The 25,000-nt window shown below is 38.6% G+C and overlaps 1 protein-coding gene across 2 annotated transcripts in view; it reads right to left on the bottom strand.

Moving 5' to 3' along the window:
- The window catches only part of LAMTOR4 (late endosomal/lysosomal adaptor, MAPK and MTOR activator 4), a 1,302,749-nt gene that overhangs the window by 1,194,105 nt on the left and 83,644 nt on the right, over window positions 1–25,000 (bottom strand). Inside the window, exons 2-4 of one of the 2 annotated variants that reach the window (XM_044077267.1) lie at window positions 10,830–10,910; window positions 2,806–2,874; window positions 2,453–2,570 (exon numbers count right to left, since the gene is read on the bottom strand). In XM_044077267.1, coding sequence (XP_043933202.1) covers window positions 2,453–2,570; window positions 2,806–2,874; window positions 10,830–10,910 — 268 coding nt within the window. The remainder of the gene's footprint in view (window positions 1–2,452; window positions 2,571–2,805; window positions 2,875–10,829; window positions 10,911–25,000) is intronic. The other variant, XM_044077268.1, reaches the window with a different exon arrangement.

Raw genomic sequence — 25,000 nt, 5'->3', positions numbered from 1 at the left:
AATTTCATATCCCAAAAGTCTTGAATCTGACTTTGTTCTACGACTTTTCCGGTTTTATCACATACAAAAATATTGTTTGGAAATAAATCCAATTGTTCTTTATTACCATAGCAATTGTATCTCAAATTCCTTATTTTCTTTGTCAATGGCTCTAAATATAAAGCAAACCACAAAAGTGAAGAGGACACCCCTGCCAGGTTCCTCTGTTCAGACAATGTAGTAGAGGAACCCTCTAACCTCTCGCATATCCACCTAATTAACCTTATTGTAAATCAGGGAATACAAATGCTTCCACTGCCAAACTCTTAAATTCCAGATTACCACTGTTTGTGGTGGGTCTTGATGCAGAGAGGATTTGGGTCTGATGCGTCTTCACATATTAGAGCCACCATGGCTTTCTAGGATGTCGGTGCTTCCCATCCTTTTAAAATGCTGTCACACAAAACCTTCCAAATCTTCCACCTTTTCTCCTAGCTTCCAGTGTTCCACAGAAATACCATTTGTTCCTGGAAACTTTCCTGCAGGCTGAAGTGTCACCATTTTTATCTCCTCTCCTACTTTAACTGTTAATTGTTGATCTACCTTTCACCTTGGCATACTCAGTAAGAGCACAAATGGAAATATTTATGGATTTCCACATTTCTCGACTTTGTATATACAAATTTTCATAAAAAAAATTCTGAACTATCTCCAATACTTCTACAGGATTTCTGGTCATTTTTTTTTTTTTATAGGTTCCCCAGGTTTGTCAACAACCCTTTGTACTTTAAGTTGCCCAAGTGTGCTATAGAGTTTCAAAAACATTTGCTTAACAGCAATCTGCATATTATTTAGTACTCTGCATTTGTGCCTCTTGTTCTGGGACATCCCCCTTATTCTACAAGAATTTAACCTCTGTCAGCCCCTCAAAATAATGTGTTACTTCTTAACAAGGTCTCTATTTCTACCGTAATTTTAACAACTTTCATTTTATCCCAGTTACCATCTATAACCTTTGAAGAAATGATCTTCTCCAACAACTCCCGAATAATTTCCACTACCCATTCGCCAGTGTCTATTTATCTTAGGTTTTTATTGGTGCATGATCTGAAATAGAGGTTTCAAAGCTTTCAATTAAAATGTACATATTCCTGTGAAATATAATTTGTCTAATCTAGCCCAGTTGTTATACCTTAGGGAATGTGTAAACACTCACAGCTCCTTCTACTGAATTCATGTCTTCCATATGAAATAATTTGTATCAAAGGCTTCAAAAATCTACATTTCATTATAATTTCCTAACTCCCCTATATACATCCTCACTGTTGCACTTAGACTGGAACTTTATTTGCAAGTAATATTCCCTGCTGAAAGCTCATTTCTCCCAATTTTTTTATGCTCCGTAACAGTTTATGTGGAATACAAATACATGCCAGATGCCACATCTACCATTATTCATCACTTTCTCTCTAGGATTAGAGCTTTTCTAGCAGTTAGTATGGTTAACCCCCTTTTCCTTTGTTCCCGATATTCTGCTGAATATCCATCCTGCAATCCTCTCTCAAAATGTATTTACTAATCTCTTTCCAAATGCATCTCCTACATCACTATTTGCACTCTGCATTTCTTAATACAATTAAAACACTTATATTCTGCTTCCCTCTGGATAACCACGGTTTCTGTTAACACCATCAAATATTTGGCAGTCTTGCCTTTTTGTCTATACCTGTAAGGCCAACATGGAAAAAGTAGCCATTACAAGAGTTTTTTTTTCCCACCTATTACACAGGATAGCTTTTTAAAATGTCCACTTCCAACTGAGCAAGTGCTACGCTTATGAAGGGGATGGATAAATGCATGCTTCCAAAAAGAGTGGAACATTACTTCAGCTATGCTTAGTGGCAGATTCACTGGTGCAGGCATAACAAAGATTAAACTTGGAAAATGACCGACAGTACTGTCGAATACCTGGAGGTGAGTGGTAAAAAAGCAAAACTACTGGTTGCAAGAACAGAACCACCTTTGTTTTAGAAGGGTGGATTGACTGCTGAACTAGGATATTGGAAAGGCAATTTTATGTCCCCTGTAACAGATGGATAAAAGTAGCCTCACCTCCATAATGAAAAAAGGCAGTGTCTTAAGTGGACATGCTACCAGGCTACACAACTGAAGAAAAGTATGTAGTAAACTGAGACGCTCTAGGGCTTCCTGTGAAGCTACACTCAAGAGTACTGCACAACTAAAGAAATTGTGGGAGGAAAGAATCAGTGAAAAGATACAACATGCAATACAGACACTCCAGAGAACCCATAAACCTTTGAGAGACAACAAAAAGCTTGCACAAATGGAGGCTCTCTCATTAAAGAGAAGATTGTTCTAACAAACGCTAAATAGAAATAGTATGCATCTAAGAACAGTTGCTCTTTTCAGCACTTAAAAACTGATGCATATGTTAAACAATGTGGTCACCTACCGGACATGCGTTTGAAGGCAGGATCAGTGTTTTCGTACACTTTGAATCTACATGCAGTCTGTATCATCTCCATGATGACAGCAGCTGTTTGTTCATCATTCTCCAGGTCACCGGCAGACTTAACAAGAGAAGGCAAAGGTAAGATGGAAAGCTAACAAAAAGGAAATACTACACAACTTTCTACAAACAATTCCACGGCAGCCTAAAATTTGTTGTTTCCTCAAACCAACTTCTTTTAATGACAGTGTATTTAGCTGAGACATACGGAGGATTAATCATTCAATATCCATCCATTCACTATAGCAAATTTTTGGGGGTTCTGCAAGACAAATAAGACATGAAGCTCAAGTTACCATGTTGGTTTTGTTCAATAGTGGAATTTTATTATTTTTTCTAATTATATTCCTCAAATGATCAACTACCTACAAGGAAAAGAAAAAAAAAAAAAAAATCATTTCGGCAACATGGACAACCATATCCAAACAAAAAAAATTCCTTTTCACAGTATCTTTTTACACTAGTAGTAAGCACAATTCTTAACCATATCTCATTATGAGGAACTTTCATTTGAGTCTTAAAGTCCATGTTCTTAAGAGTTCCACATTGAAAAGGGTGTGGCATACATTTAGGTCAATATCTAAGCTAAATACTGAATTCTATTAAAATAGAAAGAACTTTTTACAAGCATAAAGTCACAAGTTTAAACAATCCTGTGAGCATGCTAGCAAACCTCATTAGCCAAAAGTAAGTGTTCCAATATTTGCCCATTTCTTCCACATCAGAGAGATTGTTCATGTCTTGCAACGGAATGGTGAGATACATGGTACAAAGTTCTTGCGGCCACTTTCTAATCTGCTACACATCAAAACAGCCTATGACTGATTTAGTTTTACCTTCCTACTGAAATTTTATGGGAAGACAGAAAGCAGTGTGGTTCTCTAAATACTTGTAGTCTCCTTACTTCTGCAAGACTGGCAGCATCATTGATTTTTTCTTTTCTAAAACATACAGTAAACTTACAGCATATGCTTGAATGATCACTGCTGCAGTAGCCTAACCAAGACAGGTTGTATCCTGTACAGCTGACCCACTTCCAAAGCTTTAAGGGCATATTCCACACACCCAGTCAGCTAGGATCAGCGGAGCTGACAGTTTTGGTCACAAATCCCTTCAGTGCTTTCACACAACAGGAGGGAGGCTAAAGCCCGTCCACTCCCAGACAAACATAGAAAAAAAATAAAGGGGGTGGAGGGAGGGGTAGATACTGCAGCAGTGATCACTCAAACATCTGTTAGGCTTGGTGTAAGTAAACTTCAGTACTGTGTTAATCACAGTGCTGCAGTAGCATTAGTCCTAGCAAAGCCTGCCCTAGACCTGGAGAAGTTATCTAGTTTACAGTGTTCTGTAAATGTTGAGGACCAAGTTGCTGCTTCTAGAATACTTCTATCCAGCCCTTTCCAAAAAGCTGGAAATGAAGCCAAGGCCCATGGCAGACGGAGACTTGAGAGAGCCTGGGATTGTGTTAGACCATTTTAAAATGGTCCGTTTTAAAACACAGGTTGTCTTTTGCATACCTTCACAAGAAAACTGAAGTTCTGAAAGATGGCGCCTCAGGTCTCTGTGGACATCCAAGGTATGGGACAGCTTTTCTCCCTCATTTAGGTTCTGGCAAAGCAGGGAGCTGGACAGCGTGGCTTAAAGCCAATTATACCACTTCACGCATAAACAAAAGGATTAGTTCATAAGAAAATCTGTATGGAAAATGAGGCAAGGTTGACCCACCATGACAGCTTGCATCTCTGATACTAACTGCTCCGACATCTGCAAGAAAGACTGAGCCTCACGTCAGCTTGATGAGCTGGTTCAAATGGAGCAAGTCTTCGCTTCTCCAACACAAAAAGTAAGATAAATAGGAGCCACCAGTTTCCTAGGCGGCTTGTTATACAATACCTCTTCATAGGAGGAGGTTTCTTTTCAAAAAAGTGTTCGCAACACAAGTTCATAGGTTGGTACTAGCCTATCGGTCCTAGGGCCTATACAAGCCTAGCCATAACAATTCCTTGGATATTCTTCCCACAATATTTACTTCTAGTCCCCTGTCTAGCAGGGCGACTGACGGGAAATTCACCTTGGGGATCACATCTCCCATCCAGTCGTCAAGTTTCCTTTTGAAGAGGGCCAAGGAGGCACTCTGCTTGACATGTATGGGCAGTCTATTCCAGAGTATGGGAAGTCTCTGCGTCAGGAACCTATTGGTTTTGTTCACGGTGATAAGGTTTAGATCCCTGGAGCGTGTGGCTCTGAGGGATTGGGATTTCTTTAAGTGGAGCATGTCCAACAGCTCTGGGTCTGACATGGCGTTGTATGTTAAAGTAGAGATCACCTCTAAGTAGACGATATGCCACAGAGTATAGGTTTTTTTTGTTTTTTTGTTTTTTTTTAAAGACTGTCAGCATAGGGCATCTGCTTTAGGCCTGTGATTCTTTTAGTGAGGTATATCTGCAGCCTTTCCAGCTGGTGCAGATGTCTTGTGAGGTACATACCAAACAGGGTGTTTGTACTCTATAATGGGTCTAATGAGTATGAGTACAGTGGGACAATGACCTTTTTTCTGGATGAAAAGCCCTTGGTGAGTTGTGCCACATAGGATTTCCTGATTTTTGTAGCGATGTGGTTATCGAAGGTGAGACCACTGTACCTGTGTCCCCAAGTCTCTCGGCACACGTTCGGTGTTTACTGTACTGCCACCTATGTGGTAATTCATAGATACATGGTTTTTCCCAAGTGGGATAACTATACATTTCTTGGCATTCAGCTTGAGCCCATGGCTCTGGCACCAAGCATCAGTTTCTGCAAGGCTCTTTTGTAGAATATCCACATCATTTGGGGATTCAATAATGGCTTCCAGTTTGCAGTTATCTGCAAACTTCGCTAGTCAAAGTCCCTTAGTGTTGGCCTGTACTTCAGGAGAAGTAGACGCCAAACAAGAGTGGTCCCAGGACTGAACCTTGAGGTACTCCACTTGTCACCTGTCTGGAGCTGGATTTGAAGTTGGCTACTTTTACAGTCTGGGTTCAGTCAGTAAGCCAGTTGGCAACCCATAGAGTGATGTAGGGATTAATGCCCAGCTTAGTAAGTTTATCTAGGATGCCAGAGTGGGGAATGGCGTTCAAGGCCTTGGTGAGGTCCAGATAGGCTGTGTGGACCGACTTACCCTCACATGCAGAGCTCCGGAGACGACTCGAAGAAGTCAATCAGGTTCAGGAGACAAGATCAACCCTTCACAAACCCAAAATGGGTGGAGTCCAGTGTATGAAGGTTGCCAATGTCGGTTTTAGAAGTTCTATAATGCGTTCCATGCCCTTGTAGATCAGGCTCGTCAGACTGATGGGACAGTAGTTCCCGGGATCCAAGGTGGACCCCCCCTTGTGGAGTGGGATAACTGTAGCTGTACGCCACTCAGTGGGCAAGAAGCCTGAGGTGAGGCTATGATTAAACATGACACTTGGGTGAGGTGCCAGTTCATTTTTAGTTCATGTAGTACAAAGCCTGGGATGTCATCTGGTCCCATGGATGCTGTATTCTTAGCTTTGGAGAGTGCAGTTTCTACCTGTGTGGCCATGATTACTGGAATTTGGCAATCTTTTGGTATTGAGATAGGTCCTTTAGGGGGTGAACTTGGCACTAAATCGATTTGCAAGGATATTGGCAAAATCCTTGGTATCAGTATATTTAATGCCATTCTGTTGTAGCTCAGATAGATTGTTGACATAACTATAGAATGCCTTGTGGTTGTCTTTGGAATATTTAGCAATTTTATTTTCGTAACTAGCTTTGGAGGATTTTATGAGTGATCTCAGCTTCTTACGGAGGCTGGTAAGGGAGTCTTTTTGCATCCTGGGAGTTTCCTCTTTTCTGGAACACTTTCTTCCTTCTGTTGTATAGTTTATTTATGGCAGGGGACCACCAGACTGGCTTCCTTTTTTTGGAGGAGAGTGTCTTGGTTCTATTTGGGACAGCACGATTCATGCACAAGTAGATGTGCTCGTACAGTGCCTTAGTGTAGGATTCAGCAGTCAAGTGTGTCACTTCTGACTTGAGTAGCATTGGCTTTGGAGAAGTTTTTTTTACGGAGGTTTCCTTAGTGGAGGTGGAATGTGGATGTCCAGGGTGATTAGCTTATGGTCAGACCTGACCAATGAGGGGGGTGACCACTGGTGTGGAGCATCCATCTCCCATGTTGGTAATGACCAGGTCTAGGATATTGGAGCCCCTGGTGGGACAAAGGATTAGTTGGATCCAGGGCGTTGGAATTTATGAATTCCAAGAACCATTGGGAAAAGGTGTTGGTACCAGAGTAGTTTTCCCCAGTTAATGGCAGGGTAGTTGAAATCACCCAGTATTAGGGTGTTGGGTTGTACCTTGATATTTTCCAGTATATTTAGAAAGGTGTAGTGAGAATCTTGGGGCATGGTGGGGGATCTGTAGCAAGCTACACTTTGGATTGCAGTCTTACCTAGCGTTAGTTGCACCTGGAGAATTTCAGATGCAGTGTGTTGGGCAACTAGCCTGGAGGTGTGAATATGGACACTCCTCCACCTTTAGTGTTTCGGTCTTTGTTTGGTGGCCGAATGTTTGGTGACCGAAAAGTGTGGTAAGAGTTGTAGCCTGGTATTGCAGGTGTGGTCTCTGGAGCCTAGAACCAGGTCTCAGTTACTGCACAGATATCGAGGTTTCCATTTTTAGGAGTGCCTCAAGAGAGTGCATTGTGAGATTTAGACTTCTAGCATTGAGTAGCATTACCTTCAGATTTTGCATGCTTGTATCTGCTACTATGGTGGTTTTGTCCTTTGAACCTTGCCCAAAAAAAAAAAAAAAAAAGACACTATAGGGGTGGCAAGAGCTTTAGCCAGTAACCTGAATCCCAAGACACTATAGGGGTGGCAAGAGCTTTAGCCAGTAACCTAAATCCCAGGGGCGACAGGTGCAGACCATCTCTGGCAAAGCATTGTGGTTTATCGATCATGTCGTCCCAGGCAGACAGATACTGGATCCCCTTTGAATGACACCAGAAGCTTAACCAGTTGAAGTAAATCATTTTGTCCTTGTACTGTGGTATCACTTTGGGCGAAGGCAGAATGCTACTCAGGGATAGGGTCATTCCTGCCTGGGCCACATGATCAGAGAGCTCTTCCATGTCTCTCATGTAGTCCAAGGAGGTACAAGTCATTCACTCCAACATGGACAAGTCGTATTTGTACTGTTGTGGAGTGACTTTACTGTATGCGTTACGGGGTGGATCCTGGCACCACACTAATTTTCTCCTTGTTCAGCCTGGTGAGTGGGATATCAGTGTGCCGGACTATAGAGTCAGTCATGACTAAAGTGTTGGGTATGTTTTCTTGCCTTAGGGGCTGTTGTAACACCACAGCTTTTCAAAAACAGTCCTATGAGGTTGCATTAAAAGAAGGGAATCCATGGTCAGACATACTGAAATGGCAGACAAGTGAACTTTTAATTGGCAGATCACAGTAACTCACAAATACAAGACATTAATGCATGCTGGTTCTTTTGTTGGCACTAGCTAGAAAACCTTTTCCATTTAGCTCATTCCCTCCAATACAGCTCTTCTGTATGTATCTAACTCCCAGTGGGTGTGGCTTCAGCCTTTAAAAAAAACAAACAAACAAAAACTTACGTTATCACCTTACAGTTCTAACAAATACTCACTGACAGAGGTCAAATATCAATACAATTGTGTTTGCCATCACGTATGCTGAGAGAAAATATTCCGATACCTTGTATGTTGCATGGTGTTGGAATTAATGCAAATATGAACAAGCAATATTTGACTCCTAGAGACACAGGAGGAGGTAACTGAAGAAATGCTTGGAGGCACACTCTGTTGTAACAATTTTCTGGTATTCTTGTCTCCATTATTACCTACTGCACACCCTAAGGGGAGAACAAAAAAGCATCTGAAAGGCATTAAGACCCTATAATACAGGCAAGTCAGTTGTATGGGGCTGGAATGCATCACACAGCCCAGAGCTGGTAAGTAAATACTTCAATCTGTGTAGTACCTATGGAGCGACTCCAAAACACCATACCCTTGTGAACTTCATTAAGATTTAGGATTTTTAGACAAAAAAGATAACTTACTGGTTGGCAGTGGGGCTGATACAACACTGTAGCCCTTGTCATAATATATATTTTTTTTAATATACGTATACAAACTGTAGCCCCATTGGTCTGACTCAGAGCTCCAACTCGGAGTCCTAAATAACTTGCTGGATCCCTACATGCAGGAGGTATGGTATCCATAGACTATAAAACACAGTCAACTATTTTGTCTGGTTGAACCTTCAGAGGTCTGTAAGTCAGGGAGAGACAAACCTGAAACAAGTCATCCAATGTCTTAACACCCGTGGGACGTCAGATTTCCATTTCCTTATAACTGTTTATTGCAAGAAACCACAAAAAGCGGTCAGTAAAGTTGTTACTTGCCAAACCCCCACTCACCAATATAGCAGTAATCAACATGAGAGAATTGTATTTACAACTGGAATATCCAAGATGTTAGCTAAAACAGTCATAAAAGTGTAACAAAAGGCAGGAAAGTCCAAAAGCAGCTAATAAATCAGCTTACTGTCAGACTGGATTCCCTCTGTCTCCAATACTTCAGGACATGCTAAAAAAATTGCTCAAAATCAGCTTCCTTAATACTCAAAAGTCAATAAAGCTGCAACTGGCAGAATTAAACTTTCACTGTTCTTAAATTATTTGGTCGGCATACCAGAACAATCTTCTACTCCCCCTATGGTTTTAGGACTATGGAGTTGGAATATACACACATGGAAGCGCAGATGAACTTGCCCATTCCAACTAAAGTGTGTCATTGTGTGGAACGTCCGAGTGTAGTCTAGTTGAACCTTTATATGTCTACAACTCAGCGAGACCTGAATGAAGCCACTCAAATCAAACCACTGCCAAGAAATCACTGGGACTTGCATACTCAAACATGTGAATATACGCATTTGTTTAATGACTCCTTTCTTAAGTCAGCTTCAGCAAAGGCAAAACATTTCACTATCGTGTTAGCCCCTATCTCAGACGATAACATTTAAAGGGTCTATGAAATAAGTAAAGAGAAAATACCACCTTGGGTCTCCCGTGAAAAGGGGCCAATAGCCTAGAGGGGCTAACCTGGTGAACACAGGATAAATAATTAAAATAAAAATGTTTTCTGAAGAGATAGTCACCTTTGCTATGTTACCTAGCATCATTTCAGTCTCATCTGACCTCAACTGCTAACTGCTGCAAAGCTTGTCGCTCCACACCCACTGTTGCTTGTTGCCTACAAACTCACCATCACACCATGGTGTGCAACAATCTACCCTTATGCAAAAGACTGGGTGTCACAATGGTACCTTCACATTCTACAAACTGTGACATTCTGAAACAAGAGAAACGTTACTATTTTTCTAAGGATACAAAAAAAAAAAAAACCTAAGAAAACTATCCTGATCATTACTACTAGTAAAAACAGAAATCCAAGTTATAACATTTTCAAGACAAATTACAAGAAAACCACCACATTAATCATGTTACTCATTAGAGACCTCCACTAGCAACCTGTAACTGACAGGGAATATCTGTTCAACTTTCTTTAAAATACTGAAACTGGACCACTACCTACCTCTAACAAATTACGATTTAGGGAACAACCTAGTCTTCCTTTTTTCATATACAAAGCCAGCATAATGACATTTAAATGGTAGTCTGACCAGTGTAAAGTACAATAGTTGAAAGTATTTTCCCAACCAGGATCTGCCTCCTGGGATTAAATTTACCTGTTGAAATCAAATCAATATCCACTCTAAAGACTTCAAAAAAGCTAAGAAAACATCTCATGAAAGAATCCAGCTGCAAATACTTCATGGATAATGGATAACAAATGTATTAATGCAGTGACATTAATATCAAATGATGTAATTGTTTAAATCCTTCAGTGTTATGTCGTATGATACCTATGCCGAATGCATCTTCGTCTGCTGCATAATTCTGTCCATTTGTATTTTATGCTCATCTGTTCCTATCAGTGCATATATGCTCTTTTATGGAGCACAGGTCGTGGCTGAAGAGTCAGACCATCCTACTAACTAGTCAATAAATAGTAAATAAATTATAGGAATAAAGCTTTGTACAATAAGCCAAGCTTCAATTGGTTTGAATTCTGGCACAGCTGCTTGTTAATTGAACGAGTTTCTCCACTCTTACACAGTTCACCAGACTTCAGTCACTTTGAAACTGACAATTGCAAGTACTTTTCTTCAACTTTAAGGAGGAAAAAAAAGAACAAACGAAAAATACTTACAGCCAACACACCATCACTACTGATCACGAGGTATCCCATCTGGTCAGGGATTCTTTCCAGCCCTTGTGTTAATGCAGTTGTCTAAAACAAAATGAAAATTATACAGAAGCTCATAAAATATATATATATAGCCTGGCTGTTTGCTGATATAATTTAAAAATGCTCAATTCACATTCTCCTGTCCTGACAGCAAAAAACATGTCCCAAGTTTGAAAAACAAAAACAAAACAAAAAACAAAACACACAAAATGAAGGTCATCATAAAAATACTGACATGAAATATCGCCAAAAACAAACAGTCTGCAGAATCCCATTTGCTTCAGTTACAGTCAGGTACGGGGTCTAATAGTTGGTACTGTCTGGCTCTTTTTACAGCAGCATTTTTTAGCATCCCCAAAATCCACTATCACAGAGCCATCTGCTGCACAGGCAGACTTTGTTTTGAAGGCGGAGAGGGAGTGCCCATCTCCTCAGATATTGGGGTGTCCAACCTTTGGACTTGCTGGGGCCGCATTGAGTGAACAGAAATGGTCTTGGGGCCGCATATAAAATATATCATAGTTAACTTTCGCTGCAGCAGGAGACCATAGTTGATCTCCTGGATGTACTGTAGGTGTATTCGAACAATGAATAAATGCCTAATATTTGCCTTAAAATTCTAATTCTCATTCTAATTCTAATTCTCCAATCTAACAGTTAACTCTAACATCTTAGTATATATATGTATATATATATATATATATATATATATATATATATATATATATATATATATATACACATATTACACACATATATATATATACATATATATATATATATATATATATATATATATATATATATATATATATATATATATATATATATATATATATATATATATATATATATATATATATATATATATATATATATATATATATATATATATATATATATATATATATATATATATATATATATATATATATATATATATATATATATATATATATATATATATATATATATATATATTATATATATATATATATATATATATATATTTTTTTTTTACAAATAAACAGACTCACTACAGCACTAGCATTTCTCACTGGGAAAACCACTCCAGCAGTCCAACTACATTAGCAGTCCTACAATACTATAATCCACAAAAATAAGACAACAAATTTGCAATAAAGTAAAGAATTCACATTACTGACTTAATAAAACAATTCTGAATAAGCTACAAGAGGGTCTCACCCAAACAAATGACTAGTGCCATAAACATGGCCTCAAGCTATATGCCAAAAAAATGCATCATCATCCCCTTTGAGGAGTGATGTCCCCACAAATTATCACATTAATAACAATGTTGTAAGCCCACAATCAGTTGTGAGGTGCTTGGGCACCCAGGTTGATAGAAACCTGACTTTTGACTACCATGTTGCCTCCGTTGTATGGAAAGCTTTTTACATGGCCCATCTCATTAGTAAGGGTATCATCCAGGGACAAGGAGGTAATAACATCCCTGTATTCTTCCTTTACAAGAGCAATTATTGAGTGCAATGCCCCTTTGGCATGTGCCTAAGCAAAATACCATGCCAAAAGAAAGACTACAACCATTTCTGACAAAAAAGGTCAAAGGACTGTGTTCACTTAGTTATCCAAACAGACTAAAAAGCTTCTGGCTTTCCTCTGTCTCTCACTGGACCCTATCTGGCTTGCTTTCTAGGCTAAGAAAGAACCTGCCTTAATGGGCTTTCTCTACCTCAGAAATACTGGTTATATTTAAAATGCTCACTATAAAGATCAATCTTTACTGCAACATAAACAAGCCACTTTGTATGGGCAGGTTCTTGACACAAAATCCTTCAACTTCTGTAAAAAGCTCCTCTCATTATTAAAACAAAGTAATTCAGCAACACAACTGGATGGATAGCCATAAATGTACTCCTTGAGTAAGTAGCATAGCTTTCAAACCAGATGGAAAATCCACATACTAACCTTTCCTAGCTGGATGGCTAAGATCTAATATTGGTTACTCAAGTCTATTTGCCCAAGAAGAGGTGCCTATTTAACTAAGAATTCCATTTGCAAAAATATATTCAGTATACATATTAAATTTCTCTTACACACACAGAAGGAGCCCCTACTTGTAAAATAGGCAACCTCAGTAATCACATGGCACAGACTCACTGAATGAAATTGTCTGGAAGTTAAACTACCTGAAAAAAAAGATGGATTCATCCATGCAATTTCCCACCACCAAAAGGACCATCAATAAATCAACAAACTGCTAACCAAAAAGTAAAACAACAAGAAATCCATAAACTCTAAGATCATACTACATAATGGAGTAAACATATAACTTCCATCCAATCTAAAGCCATTTGACATTCAGACATTTTAATTTGTGCAGACGTTATTCACAGACTGACAGTTTACTGAGCTGTAATGCTGACCTTCGCTTTTGAAAAAAAAAAAAAACAAATTCCCAGACTTTGTCAACAGCAGAGGATTATTTTTTTTTTATGTATTTATTTATTTTTGGAAAACATCTTTAAAACGGTTAAATTGATCTCACACCCAGAAACACAAACGTTATTGTGATAAGTTAACCACAGACTGCTGCAAGACATCAAAGTCACATTAGCACTCCATGCTTACGTCCGAACCAATGAAGCATACCTGTCAATTCCAAAAGAATTAAAGTAGCTTAATAAGAAAGCTATTTGCAAGGTTACATGGCAGTTTATATTGGAAATAACCAGAGATATTAAAAAAAGCTCGGTTTCTCATAATTATGCTAAAAAAAAAAAAGTCTTCCAAGGTAAATACAACCTTCTAATTTAGCATGGAACCATACCTCTCAACCTTAGAGCAAGAAATCTGGACAAAGTGAAAAATAAAAGTGTGACACAGGCCCAAAAATAGTTATGCATTACAGACACCATTGAAACAGCTGTAGCTGCAAACATTTTACATCACGTAAAATGTTTCTATCCTATCATCGTCAGTTAAGCATTATATGTCATTCAATCCTGCCTTTTTTTGCAACAAAGAAAGCCATGCTTTGAAATGACAAATGCATTAAAAATAATAAAACACATTGCATCCACATCCTGCAACTTCCTACCTGCAAACAACCACAGAGCCTTCACTGAAAATAGGGCTGCTTATTTCCCCAGAATGACAGCTCTCCCTAATTAAGTCTAATGGTATACAATCTACCAGGATCTGGACTACCTGAAATAAATTAAATTATGGCCTGTAAATTGCAAGTGCACTTTGTTTAATTAAACTATATTTCACAGCCCACTTGCTGTATTTTTTCAGTAACATCCCAATATCCATTTCCAGGTAACTTTACAAGACATTGGCAGTGGTAGACTTGGCATCCTCCAGATCCCTACAGGACCACACATACAGTGGAGGGATATTTACATTTAATGGACAATGTTAGCAGTAAGTGGCAAGAAGCTATGTCTTAAAAAATCTACTTTTGGCAAGCCTAGTACCAAAGTATCTGGTTTTGAAACAAAGAAACATTCTCCACAGTCCGCAAGTCTCTTTCTTTAATAATGCACTCCCAACACAAACACACACATACACACCAAAACCCCCAACATTTAAAAAAATGACATTGTGCCCACCTGATTTGCCAGTATTGATGATCCACCAAAGATATGCTTACTATTGTCCAATCTACCACTGCTTAGAACCCCCCCTAAAACAGTACTGGGTGCTTTTTTGTTTGCCAAAAAAAAAAAAAAAAAATTATGCTACAGTCCCACAAAGTCAATCCACTACTGACCCATTAACCCTAGGCTGCGGTCTCATTCTTACTCCCTGGAACTGCATTACCTTGGATGACTACTTTTATTTTCTAAGCAAAAGACACAAATTGGAAGATGAGGCAAAGTCAAGACATTCTTCGAAAATCCATACAGTTGAGAGGTAGGATTTCATATTCAATACAACACTCTCCCTGTCAGGAAAGCTGCAATTTAATGAAAGTGCACTTTTAATGTAGGATACATTTGTGAGCCAACTTGTTTGTGTTCAGTAGGTAGACTGATCATAGCTAGCCTCTTTTTGCATTTATCTGTCTCACACACACACACACACACACACACACACACACACACACACACACCTTTCATGCATGCACTCACTCATTCACTCCATACTTGCCTATTAACACAGATTAAGTGCTGTCCCTTTCAAAGGCAATGGCGGCAAATCCATACACGAGTCCCTCTTCAGAGAGAACATACACACACCGATTCTTTGGCACAAAATAATGGTGTGAACACATAGACCCTTCTTTGGCGCAAAAAATTTAAAACTAGAAGGATGCTTTGGCGCATATGCACACGAATGTTAGAGTTACAGGTCATGGGCGCGAAAAACGCAACAAAAAAGTGTTTTGGGGCATGCATACATTGATGTTGGAGTTAAGAGGTAGAGGGCCGCATGGAAGAGCTCTGAGGGCCGCATGCGGCCCACAGGCCGCAGGTTGGACACGTCTAGATAGAGATCTTCAAAAAACCCTGGCTTATACACATCTCAGAAGTTATTCAGAAATCCTTACCAACAGTCAAAGCAAGTTAGTCTCTGCCACCACGGACCCTGTTGGCAATGGAGAAGAAGTCGTTCATGTGTTAACCACTAGGAATTTAACCAGGTCTCGACACTACCAGATATTGTGAAACCTCACTTCTCACTTGTAATACCAGATAATACATTTAGCTCCTTTTACTAGTTCCCGCAAGGTGGTGCATCTGCATGACCACATCTCAACCACTCACCTCTTAATGAATGAAGGCTCAATTAAAAACATGGATACTGGCAAGCAGAACATTCAAATAAAATACAATAGAAAATTTTATCTATGTAAATAAGTGAATGAAGGAACCCTGAAAAGGTATGGGCCTGGACACCTACTACTAGTTTGACAACTTAATACATCAGTTTTTAACTTGCATGTAGCTCTTCATCATTCTTCTAGTAGTTACAGGTTTGGCCCTAGATGAATTTGCGCCTTAGGCGATGGGCTCCAGGGCACCCCCCATATACATCAACTGTTGTACCCCCTAGTCTCCCCTCTCCTGGTCTACCACACCATCCAAATGATATTATAGTTGTTCCCTTCCTCAGGTTTCTTATAGTATTCATTGCTTTCTATGCATTCGTCATCTCTTACTAGGTAAGACTGAACTCTTTACAATTGTGGGGGAAAGAACTGCATCAAGCCAGGAGTCCGAGGGCTGCTAGGCCCCCAGAAGCCATGGGGGTTCTAGATGCTTTGAGGTGCATTTTAAACTAGGAATATCTTTACTGAATCATCACTTATGACATAGGCAATTATACATGTAAACATCCACAAAAGGATGTACGGTTCAGTACCAATGAAGGCTGTCTTCCAAATCATAAAACCAAAGGCTCGTTCCACAAATTCAGCTCAATTCCACAGATTTTATACTGTTTATTAAACAAATAGACAGAACTAGAATCATCTCCACACTGGAGACCTCATCAGAATCAATTGAAAGCACCTCTCCCATTCCTTATATACATCCATTTTGAAAATAAACAAATAGTAATTCCATAAATTAGCAATTTATATTGATACAAAACTTAAGTATCACACAAGATATCCCTACATACTAATAGATTTGTGGGATCTTTTACAGAAAATTAACAATGATCCATATAGTGATGGTGTCAAGTTTATTACAACAGATGTTAAAGATTTGTTTTCGGTCATACCCTATGCAATAGGTATAGAATGGTTTGAAATTATGTTCGTAGAGATGAATTTGCTGACAAGATGAATTCAAATTAGTACTGGAATTTATGGAACTGGTGCTAAAAAATAACTTTTTTCAAGGTGAAATCACCAAAAAGAAGGGGTTGCGATGGGGGCAGCTTGTGCCCCCATTTATGCCAATATTATTATGTTGTATTGGGAGAGACATTACTTATTAAAGTCAGAATTCTTTACCTGGACAAAAGGTTATCGATTTTTGGAGGATAATCTCATTTTATGGGAAGGTCCCAATGAATTTCTTTTTCAAAAAGAAATTTTAAACGGTTCTTTGATTCCAACTCTGGCTGCTACAGGCTTAAGACAAGTCCCAACTTCACAGCAAACAGAATATAGCAAAAAAAAAAAAAAAAAAAAAAATACTGCTGAACAGTCAAAATGAAGACAACAGTTGAGCAAAAAGTCACCTTTATCAAACAAGCTTTCAGGTATAAAACCCTCTCTCAATGGATTAACAAGTACAATAAAATCACCCATTTAAATACAAGCCCAAAACATCACATGACCTGCAGCCAAGGTCACATGATCAAATACAAAAATATTTAAAAATTTGAAAAGGCTTAATGCACAAAAATATGTAAAATTGTGTAAAAAATACGTAAAAAATACAACAGAAAATTGTGCAAAATAAAAGTATCATAACATAACAAAATACAAAAAATACTTTAATAAAATAATTTCAATTTAGTGTGCTGTATCTTAACACAGGTTTTAATGAAACACCTGCATTCAGACCAGGGGGTATATCAGCGGATAATCTCACAATCCATTCATACTCTGAGGTCCAATAGATTACATAGGTCCACACCTCTAATGGATACACTGACAATCAATAACTCTAAACTTAAACCTATGGGTAATTCCACAACATATAATGTGCTTAGACAGGGCATTAGTTTCACTTCCCCTTCTTATGTTGGATTTATGTTCTATAATACGTTCTTTAAATTTTCTTGTCGTCTTTCCAACATAAAAGGAGGGACAGGTTTCACACGTTGCTAAATAAACATTGTTTGTTGTACAAGTGGCAAAGCAATGAAATACAAACACTTTTTTAGAGACAGGATGAACAAAACTACTGCCATGAGGTAGGTCACCATTAGTACACTTAAAAATATCAGCACAACAACTACAATTATGGCAACAAAATGTGCCATTCCCCAATGCACTATGTGGATTAAACATTACATTTTCAAAATCTTTATACCCAAACATGCTCTTAATCGTCCTCATATTCCTATATGTGAAGCATGGTTTATCACCCACAATTAACTTAATATCTTCCTGTGCTAAGAGGACCTTCCAATATTTCCTCACTATACCTCTAATGGCATATGACATAGTATTATACGAAGTAATGAACCTTAAGCCTACCCCATCCGATGAAGTGCTCAACGATCCACTCACATTTTTAACTGTCTTTAGAAAAATAGGTTCATACAGTGTGTACCTATTAGATAATATATGTTCTCTAACCTGAGTTAGTAGAGCAATTGGATACCCACTCTCCCTGAATTCATTGCAGGTCTCATTCATTTGTTCTAGAAATATAGTATTGTCAGTGTTCAATCTACTAACGCTAGCCAATTGCGCCTTGACTATACACTTAAAAACATGAGGTGCATGCATGCTAGATGCATAGAGATACCTGCCAGATGACACCTCCTTCTTAAACACAGATGTATTAATATTATCTTGCTTCTTCAACGTAATGTCCAGAAAGTTTATAGATGTGGCCGAAAATTCAGCCTTAAATCTCAGAAAGGAAGTTGTATTATTCAAAAACAAAATATATTCCATCAGCTCATTCGGTGTACCCCTTCCATAGAAGGAAACAATCATCCACAAACCTCTGGTAGAAGATGAGATTATTATTCAAAAAACTTTCCCCATTAAAAATATATGACCTCTCCCACTGATAAAGGACCAAATTGGCATATGTATTCGCCACTGGTGTGCCCAATGCCACACCCGTTTGTTGTAGATAGTAATTCTTATCAAACAAAAATACATTATGATCTAACAGCATACAAATATTCTCAATATGCCTGACAGAGAATGTAGAGCAATGTGTTAAAATTCTCGTATGGAATCTAACCCATGATCATTCGGGATCACAGTAAACAGTGATGTGATATCCATCACTACCATATACACCCCATTGCAATTCATATCAGACTGCTTCAAATCCATGTACCAACACTTAAGTTTAACAAGGAAATCAGTACAGTCTCACAATTTAATAGTGGATGTAACTGCCTCTGCAAATACAGAGAGATGGGCTCAGTTGCCCAACCATTCCCTGAGACAATAGGTCTCATCGGGGGATTATCTCCCAATATTATCAATATTATATTATTGTTGTTTGATAAAGGTGACTTTTTGCTCAACTGCTCAACTGTTGTCTTCATTTTGACTGTATTCAGCAGTATTTTTTTTTTGCTATATTCCGTTTGCTGTGAAGTTGGGACTTGTCTTAACCTGTAGCAGCCAGAGATGGAATCCAAGGTCCCGATGAAGACATTATATAATTCATCAAGTTCATCAATAATAGTACTAACTTTTTAAAGTTTACACATCAAAGTGATTCACAAGAGATGCACTTTTTAGATGTCAGGTTACAAAAGAATTATGAAGCTAAAAGATATAAATCTACAATCTATAGGAAAGAATATTACTCTAATGCATATTTGCACTTTGATAGTGACCACCCAACCCAACTAAAGAAATATTGTGAAGGGACAGATGATCAGGGTAGCCAGAATGACATCGGACAAGGATGATTTCCTTTGTCAAATAGATGTGATGCAAAATATGTTTCACAAAAGAGGCTACCCTGCCGAGTTAACACAACCCATCAAAGAATATGTGGTAGACAGATGGGGTACAACTTTTATACCCTTACTAAATAAAACCAATAAAATAAACACAATAGAAGTTGGGAGTTATGACAGTGGGGTTCCTCAACAGATTATAAACATGTATTACCGTATACGACTCTTACCTACTATAATGGCATTGGATGGCTTAAAAAAATGCATTAATGAGATCTGGGAAATGTTTAAAGCTATGCCCACCAGAATTACGTTTTTTTCAGAACAAGTTGACATAGTTAAAGGAGAAATTACAACATGAAGAACATTTTGAAGAGCAAAAAGCATAATAATGAGAATGGAATAGTTTCTAACAAAAAGGGTACTTTTAGATGTGGGAGATGCCCACAATGTCCTTTTATAGCAGGGGAGAGAAAGAACTTTCAGTTCCTACGTTAAGAACACTGAGGGCTAAGAAGTATAGCAGTTGCTACACAAAAGGGGTGGTATATCTAAGCTTATTGCAGATTTTGCTGGGCATACTATATTGGTAAAACGGAGCAACATCTAAGGAAAAGATTATATGAACACAAGGGATATTAACCAGAAGAATGAAAACAATGCACTTTTTAGACACTCATTAATATGTCACAAAGCCAATTTTAAGTTTTGGGTCCTTGAAGTCCAACATTTTGACAGAGGGGGTGACTGGGAGACCAAATTAGCACAGAGAGATGATATGGCAACTTAAACTTGATGCTTGTAGTGGTAAGGGCCTTAACGATCACATTTCGATTACACCAGCCCTGAAAATCCTATCGGAAGACCCTAAGAGACAAATTTTAAAAATTTTTAAATTTTAGGAAACCAAACATTGTTTTGTGATATTTATGTATTTCAGTGGATTTTGTTGTTTTTTTTATTGTAAGAGCTTTAATTATTTTATTTTGTATGAGCTCTCAAGCCCTATCTGATGGTATTTAATTCTTGTATTTTTTATTTTATATTTTACATTTCAAAAGTATATTTAAGTATAGGTTTTGGTGAATCATGTAAAAAATTTTTACAAAAACTTTACAAGGATTTATATATGCATGTTGTATGTATTGATACTGACTCCAACTGGTTTTTTAACATGCAACTATTTATGGAATTACTACTTGTTTAATTATTTTCAAAATGGATGTGTATATAAGGAATGGGAGAAGTGCTTTCAATTGATTCTGATGAGGTCTCCAGTGTGGAGATGAAAGCGCTAAATCTAGTTCTATCTATTCGTTTAATAAACAGTATAAAATCTGTGGAATTGTGAGCTGAATTTGTGGAACGAGACTTTGGTTTTATGATTTGGAAGGCAGCCTTCATTGGTACCGAACCATACTACCTTTTGTGGATGTTTATTTCTTTTTGTTCTTGACTAATTATACATGTAAAATGAAAAACCTTACTGACATTTTTCAGTTGCAAACATTATACAAATCTATACAGATATAAATCATTCGTTTCCTGCCTTCCCTTAATATCACCCCTCCAAAACATGATTCTGCATGTACTGTTGCCACAATTCACATTTTTTCTACGTAGTTTGCACATACCCTTTTCTAAAGATCCCACTTCGTTCTTTTATCTCATTACTATATTCACTACTTCTTGTATGGTTGAATTAGACTGATTTCAGTTTAAGTAATTGCTTTTTTTGGCAGCTGCCATAATTAGACGCAGCAAGGCCTTACTAGGTCTACGCAATTCAGATTCTATATCAAAGCTCAAAAATATTACTTCCTTTGTTACACCAATTTGCTCACTCAGTATTTCTAATGGGATAGCCTGCAGGGAATTGTTGGTCTGCCAACTCATTACACTCCCAAAAAATGGGTTCCCAATTAACGCTTTCTTCTCCATCACAGGTCCAACATGTGCAATCTACCTAGAAAATTCTTTGGTCTATAAAAATACCTGTGCAAACAACAAGTAAAAAAATCTTACAATCTTCCAGACTTTTTTTGCATATTTGGGAGCCATACACATCCTCCCACTGCTTGTGAACCGCACATCGAATCTTCCCAGTCCTTACCTCCTCTGATTTCTGTCCTGATCTTTGATTGGGAAGGGAATCTCTAGCCTGCAATCCAAATACATCCTTGGCTTTATTACCTTTCCCTCTCTAAATTATTTGCTCCCAATACCTTGGCTCCTTTGCCAGTTCTCTCTGGTAAATTCTAGCCCATTCTAACCTATTTTTAGTACCCCTAGTTGCAGCCATCCCAATCATCAGAATCTCCTTTCTCCATTCCAGTGTTGATTTGGTCCTTAAGTATTGTGGTTCCTTAGGATCTGCATCCAAAATAGTCTTAGTTCTTGAGCACCCCCCATACTTTCCTCTTTGAATTACATCTTTTTGCTTGTGCCAAGTAAAATCAGGTAATCCCAAGCCACCTTGTTTTACTAGAAGTATAATTTATCCCACTTAACTCTTCCTCTTCCCCCCACAAAATCCTTCAACTCTATTAACTTCCATCCACAACTACTTCTCAAGTTAAAGAATACGCCTGACCTGTGTATAAACCTGAAGGGACTAAACATTTCACTGCTTGTATCTTGCTATCCATATCCACAACAGAGCTTCCTCTCTGTTTTTGTAATACATTTCATTTAGCCTCTTCCACCATACCCTTAACTGCCATAACAGAACTCTTATTAACCCATAACAGAACTCTTATTAACCCATACTCCCAAGCACTTCATTTTATCATATCTCCATAAACAAGGGCAGTACTGACCCAATTAGCATAAGAGTACAGAATTTACAGCCCTTGCCTTAGTTTCATTTTCAACAATTGTATGTCCTGAAAAGACTTGAAACATTCCACAACACTTTTAAAATGCCATTTTCTGGTTTTAGCAGGCACAAAATACCATCTGCAAATAAAGCTAATTTTTCTCGATTACCATACTAATTATATCCTTTAACTTCTGAGCCCCTTATTTTCTTTTGCCAATTTCTAAATACAATGCAAAGAGCAGGAAATAACTAAGGTGAAAAAGTGGACACCCTTGTCCGGTTCCTCTGTGCAACAGTACTTAGAGAATACCCCCCCACACACTTTAATTTTTGCCTCCAATCTCCTACATATCCTCCTAATGAACCTCGTTTCAGGGTACGTAAAGGCTTCCATTCCCCTACTCTTAAAATTGCAGCTTAGTTTGTCGAATGCTTTCTCTGCATTAAGACCCAACAACAGTGGTATTTTCTTACCTTCTGCTTCCCCTCTGGATAGTCGTTCTATTAATGTTGTCAACTTTTACCTCCCCTCCACAAAACCACATCGATCCATATCCAATTTTGGCATCACCTTTGCCATTCTTTTGGCTACTTTATAATCAAACTGGGCCTATACGAAGCTGGATCTGGGACACACACACACACACACACACACACACACAAACACACACACACACACACAAACACACACACACACACACACACACACACACAAACACACACACACACACACACAAACACACACACACACACACACAAACACACACACACACACACACAAACACAAACACACACAAACACACACAAACACACACAAACACACACACACACACACAAACACACACAAACACACACAAACCTGCTAGTAACAAGGAAAAAACTCCCATTTTCTCATCCCAACTCTGTTGATTTCTTGCTATGCACAGAGCCTAACCTACCTAGATTTGTTGTCTATAGGTAAACTGTGGGCAGAACGAGCAGGATGCCAATAAATAGATGGCCAAATCTGCAACACCTATTCCTCTGAAAGGGAAGCTTTTTGAAACTATTTTCTTAAAGAAACATGATAGTTCAGACCAAGATTAATGCCCCCAAAAGGCCAAGATTAATGGCCCCAAAAGGCCAAGATTAATGCCCCCAAAAAGGCACCCTTAAACAGAAAGGTGCCCCCAGTTCACATTATTGCTTCACACGGATTGCTATTATTATGGATAATGCTAAAGTACTGTTGCTCTGTATGACCAATTGTTTTGGTTTCTCAAACATTCCTTTTCTAGGCAGAGTTTTCCAGTTTGAGGCAATATGTTACTTCCGATATTTCCCCCATTTCTACAATAGTCGTCCAACAGTTAAGCTTCTGGATATTGGCCCAGCCTCTTGCCACCCCTATAGTGGCTTTTTTAGGCGGTGTTCCAGAGACCCAAAATTACCTCCGCAACAGCTACAAACAAATGTAATCTGTGGGTCATGCTGCTCAACGATAGAAGTCTAAATCTTAAAATGCACTTGCTCGAAGCACTCCTTAAAATACAGAACATCAACATTTGTGTTGCAACAGAGATCTGGGTTCAAGGCAACAGAAAGCACCCCTGCACTACCAGGCTATAACTCATTCCACACCTTTCAGCCCCAGAACATGGACCGAACCTCCAAAGGTGGTGGTGTTTCCATATTTATAAAGGATGCGCACACCTCCAGACGGTTAGCCCAACATAATGCAATATACTTTAGATGCAACACTGGGTAAGGCAGCAATTCAGTCCCCAACCATCATGTCCAAAGACTCGCACTCAGCATTTCCAAGCACCCTAGAGAATATTAGGGTCCAGCCAACACTCCTACTAGACTTCAACTACCTCTCCATTAACTGGGAAGAACTACTCGTGTACCAATACACTTGCAACGTTTCCTGTAATTCATTAATTCCTATGCCCTAGACCAGTTCGTTCTTACCCCCACTAGAGGTAGCAACAACCTTGACCTGGTCATTACTAACATGGGCGACCATTGCTCTACACCAATAGACTCAACTCCTCCCTGGTTAGTTCCAACCACAAAACTAATCACCTTGGAAATCCACATCCCTCCCACCTACACCCACCCTGTACAAAAGGTATCCACCATGAAAAACTTCTCCAACAAAAGCCAACTTTGGACTTCTAAAAACAGAGGTGGCCAACTTCATGGCACCCATGCAAATGCAGAATAGTTGCACGACTGCAAAATCATACACTAGTGCACTGTACGAACACTTAAGCCTGGATCTCACCATACCCAACAGAACAAAGATGCTCTCCTCCAAAAAAGTAAGCCAATCTGGTGGTCCCCCTGCCATAAACTCAACTCAAAAGGAGGAGGAAACAGATGCGGAATAAGGTGAAGTCCCAAGACTGGAAAAACTCCCTTATTAGCCTCAACAAAAAGCTGAGATCCCTCATCAAATCCTCTAAAGCTAGCTATGAAAACAGAATTGCAGCAGATAAAGATGACAAGGCCTTCTATAGTTATGTAAAGAATCTCTACAGCAATACCCAAATTTGCTCTAAGCTACTGCACAATGGTACCACCTATACAGAGCCAACAGATATTGCCAATATACTGGGAGACAGATTCAGTGCCAACTTTACCACTCTCTCCACAAAAGGACCAATCACAATACCAGTAGATTGCCAGCCATCCAGTATTACTGCTGCACAGGTTAAAACAGTACTATTCAAGGCCAAGAATACAGCTTCTATGGGACCTGACAATATCCCTAGCT

The sequence above is a fragment of the Protopterus annectens genome, chromosome 7.part0 (assembly GCF_019279795.1).
Source record: "Protopterus annectens isolate FY-2018-M chromosome 7.part0, PAN1.0, whole genome shotgun sequence".
NCBI classification, from domain to species: Eukaryota; Metazoa; Chordata; order Ceratodontiformes; family Protopteridae; genus Protopterus; species Protopterus annectens.
Note: the sequence above shows the minus strand (reverse complement) of the source record. Positions and strands in the feature narration are given on the sequence as shown.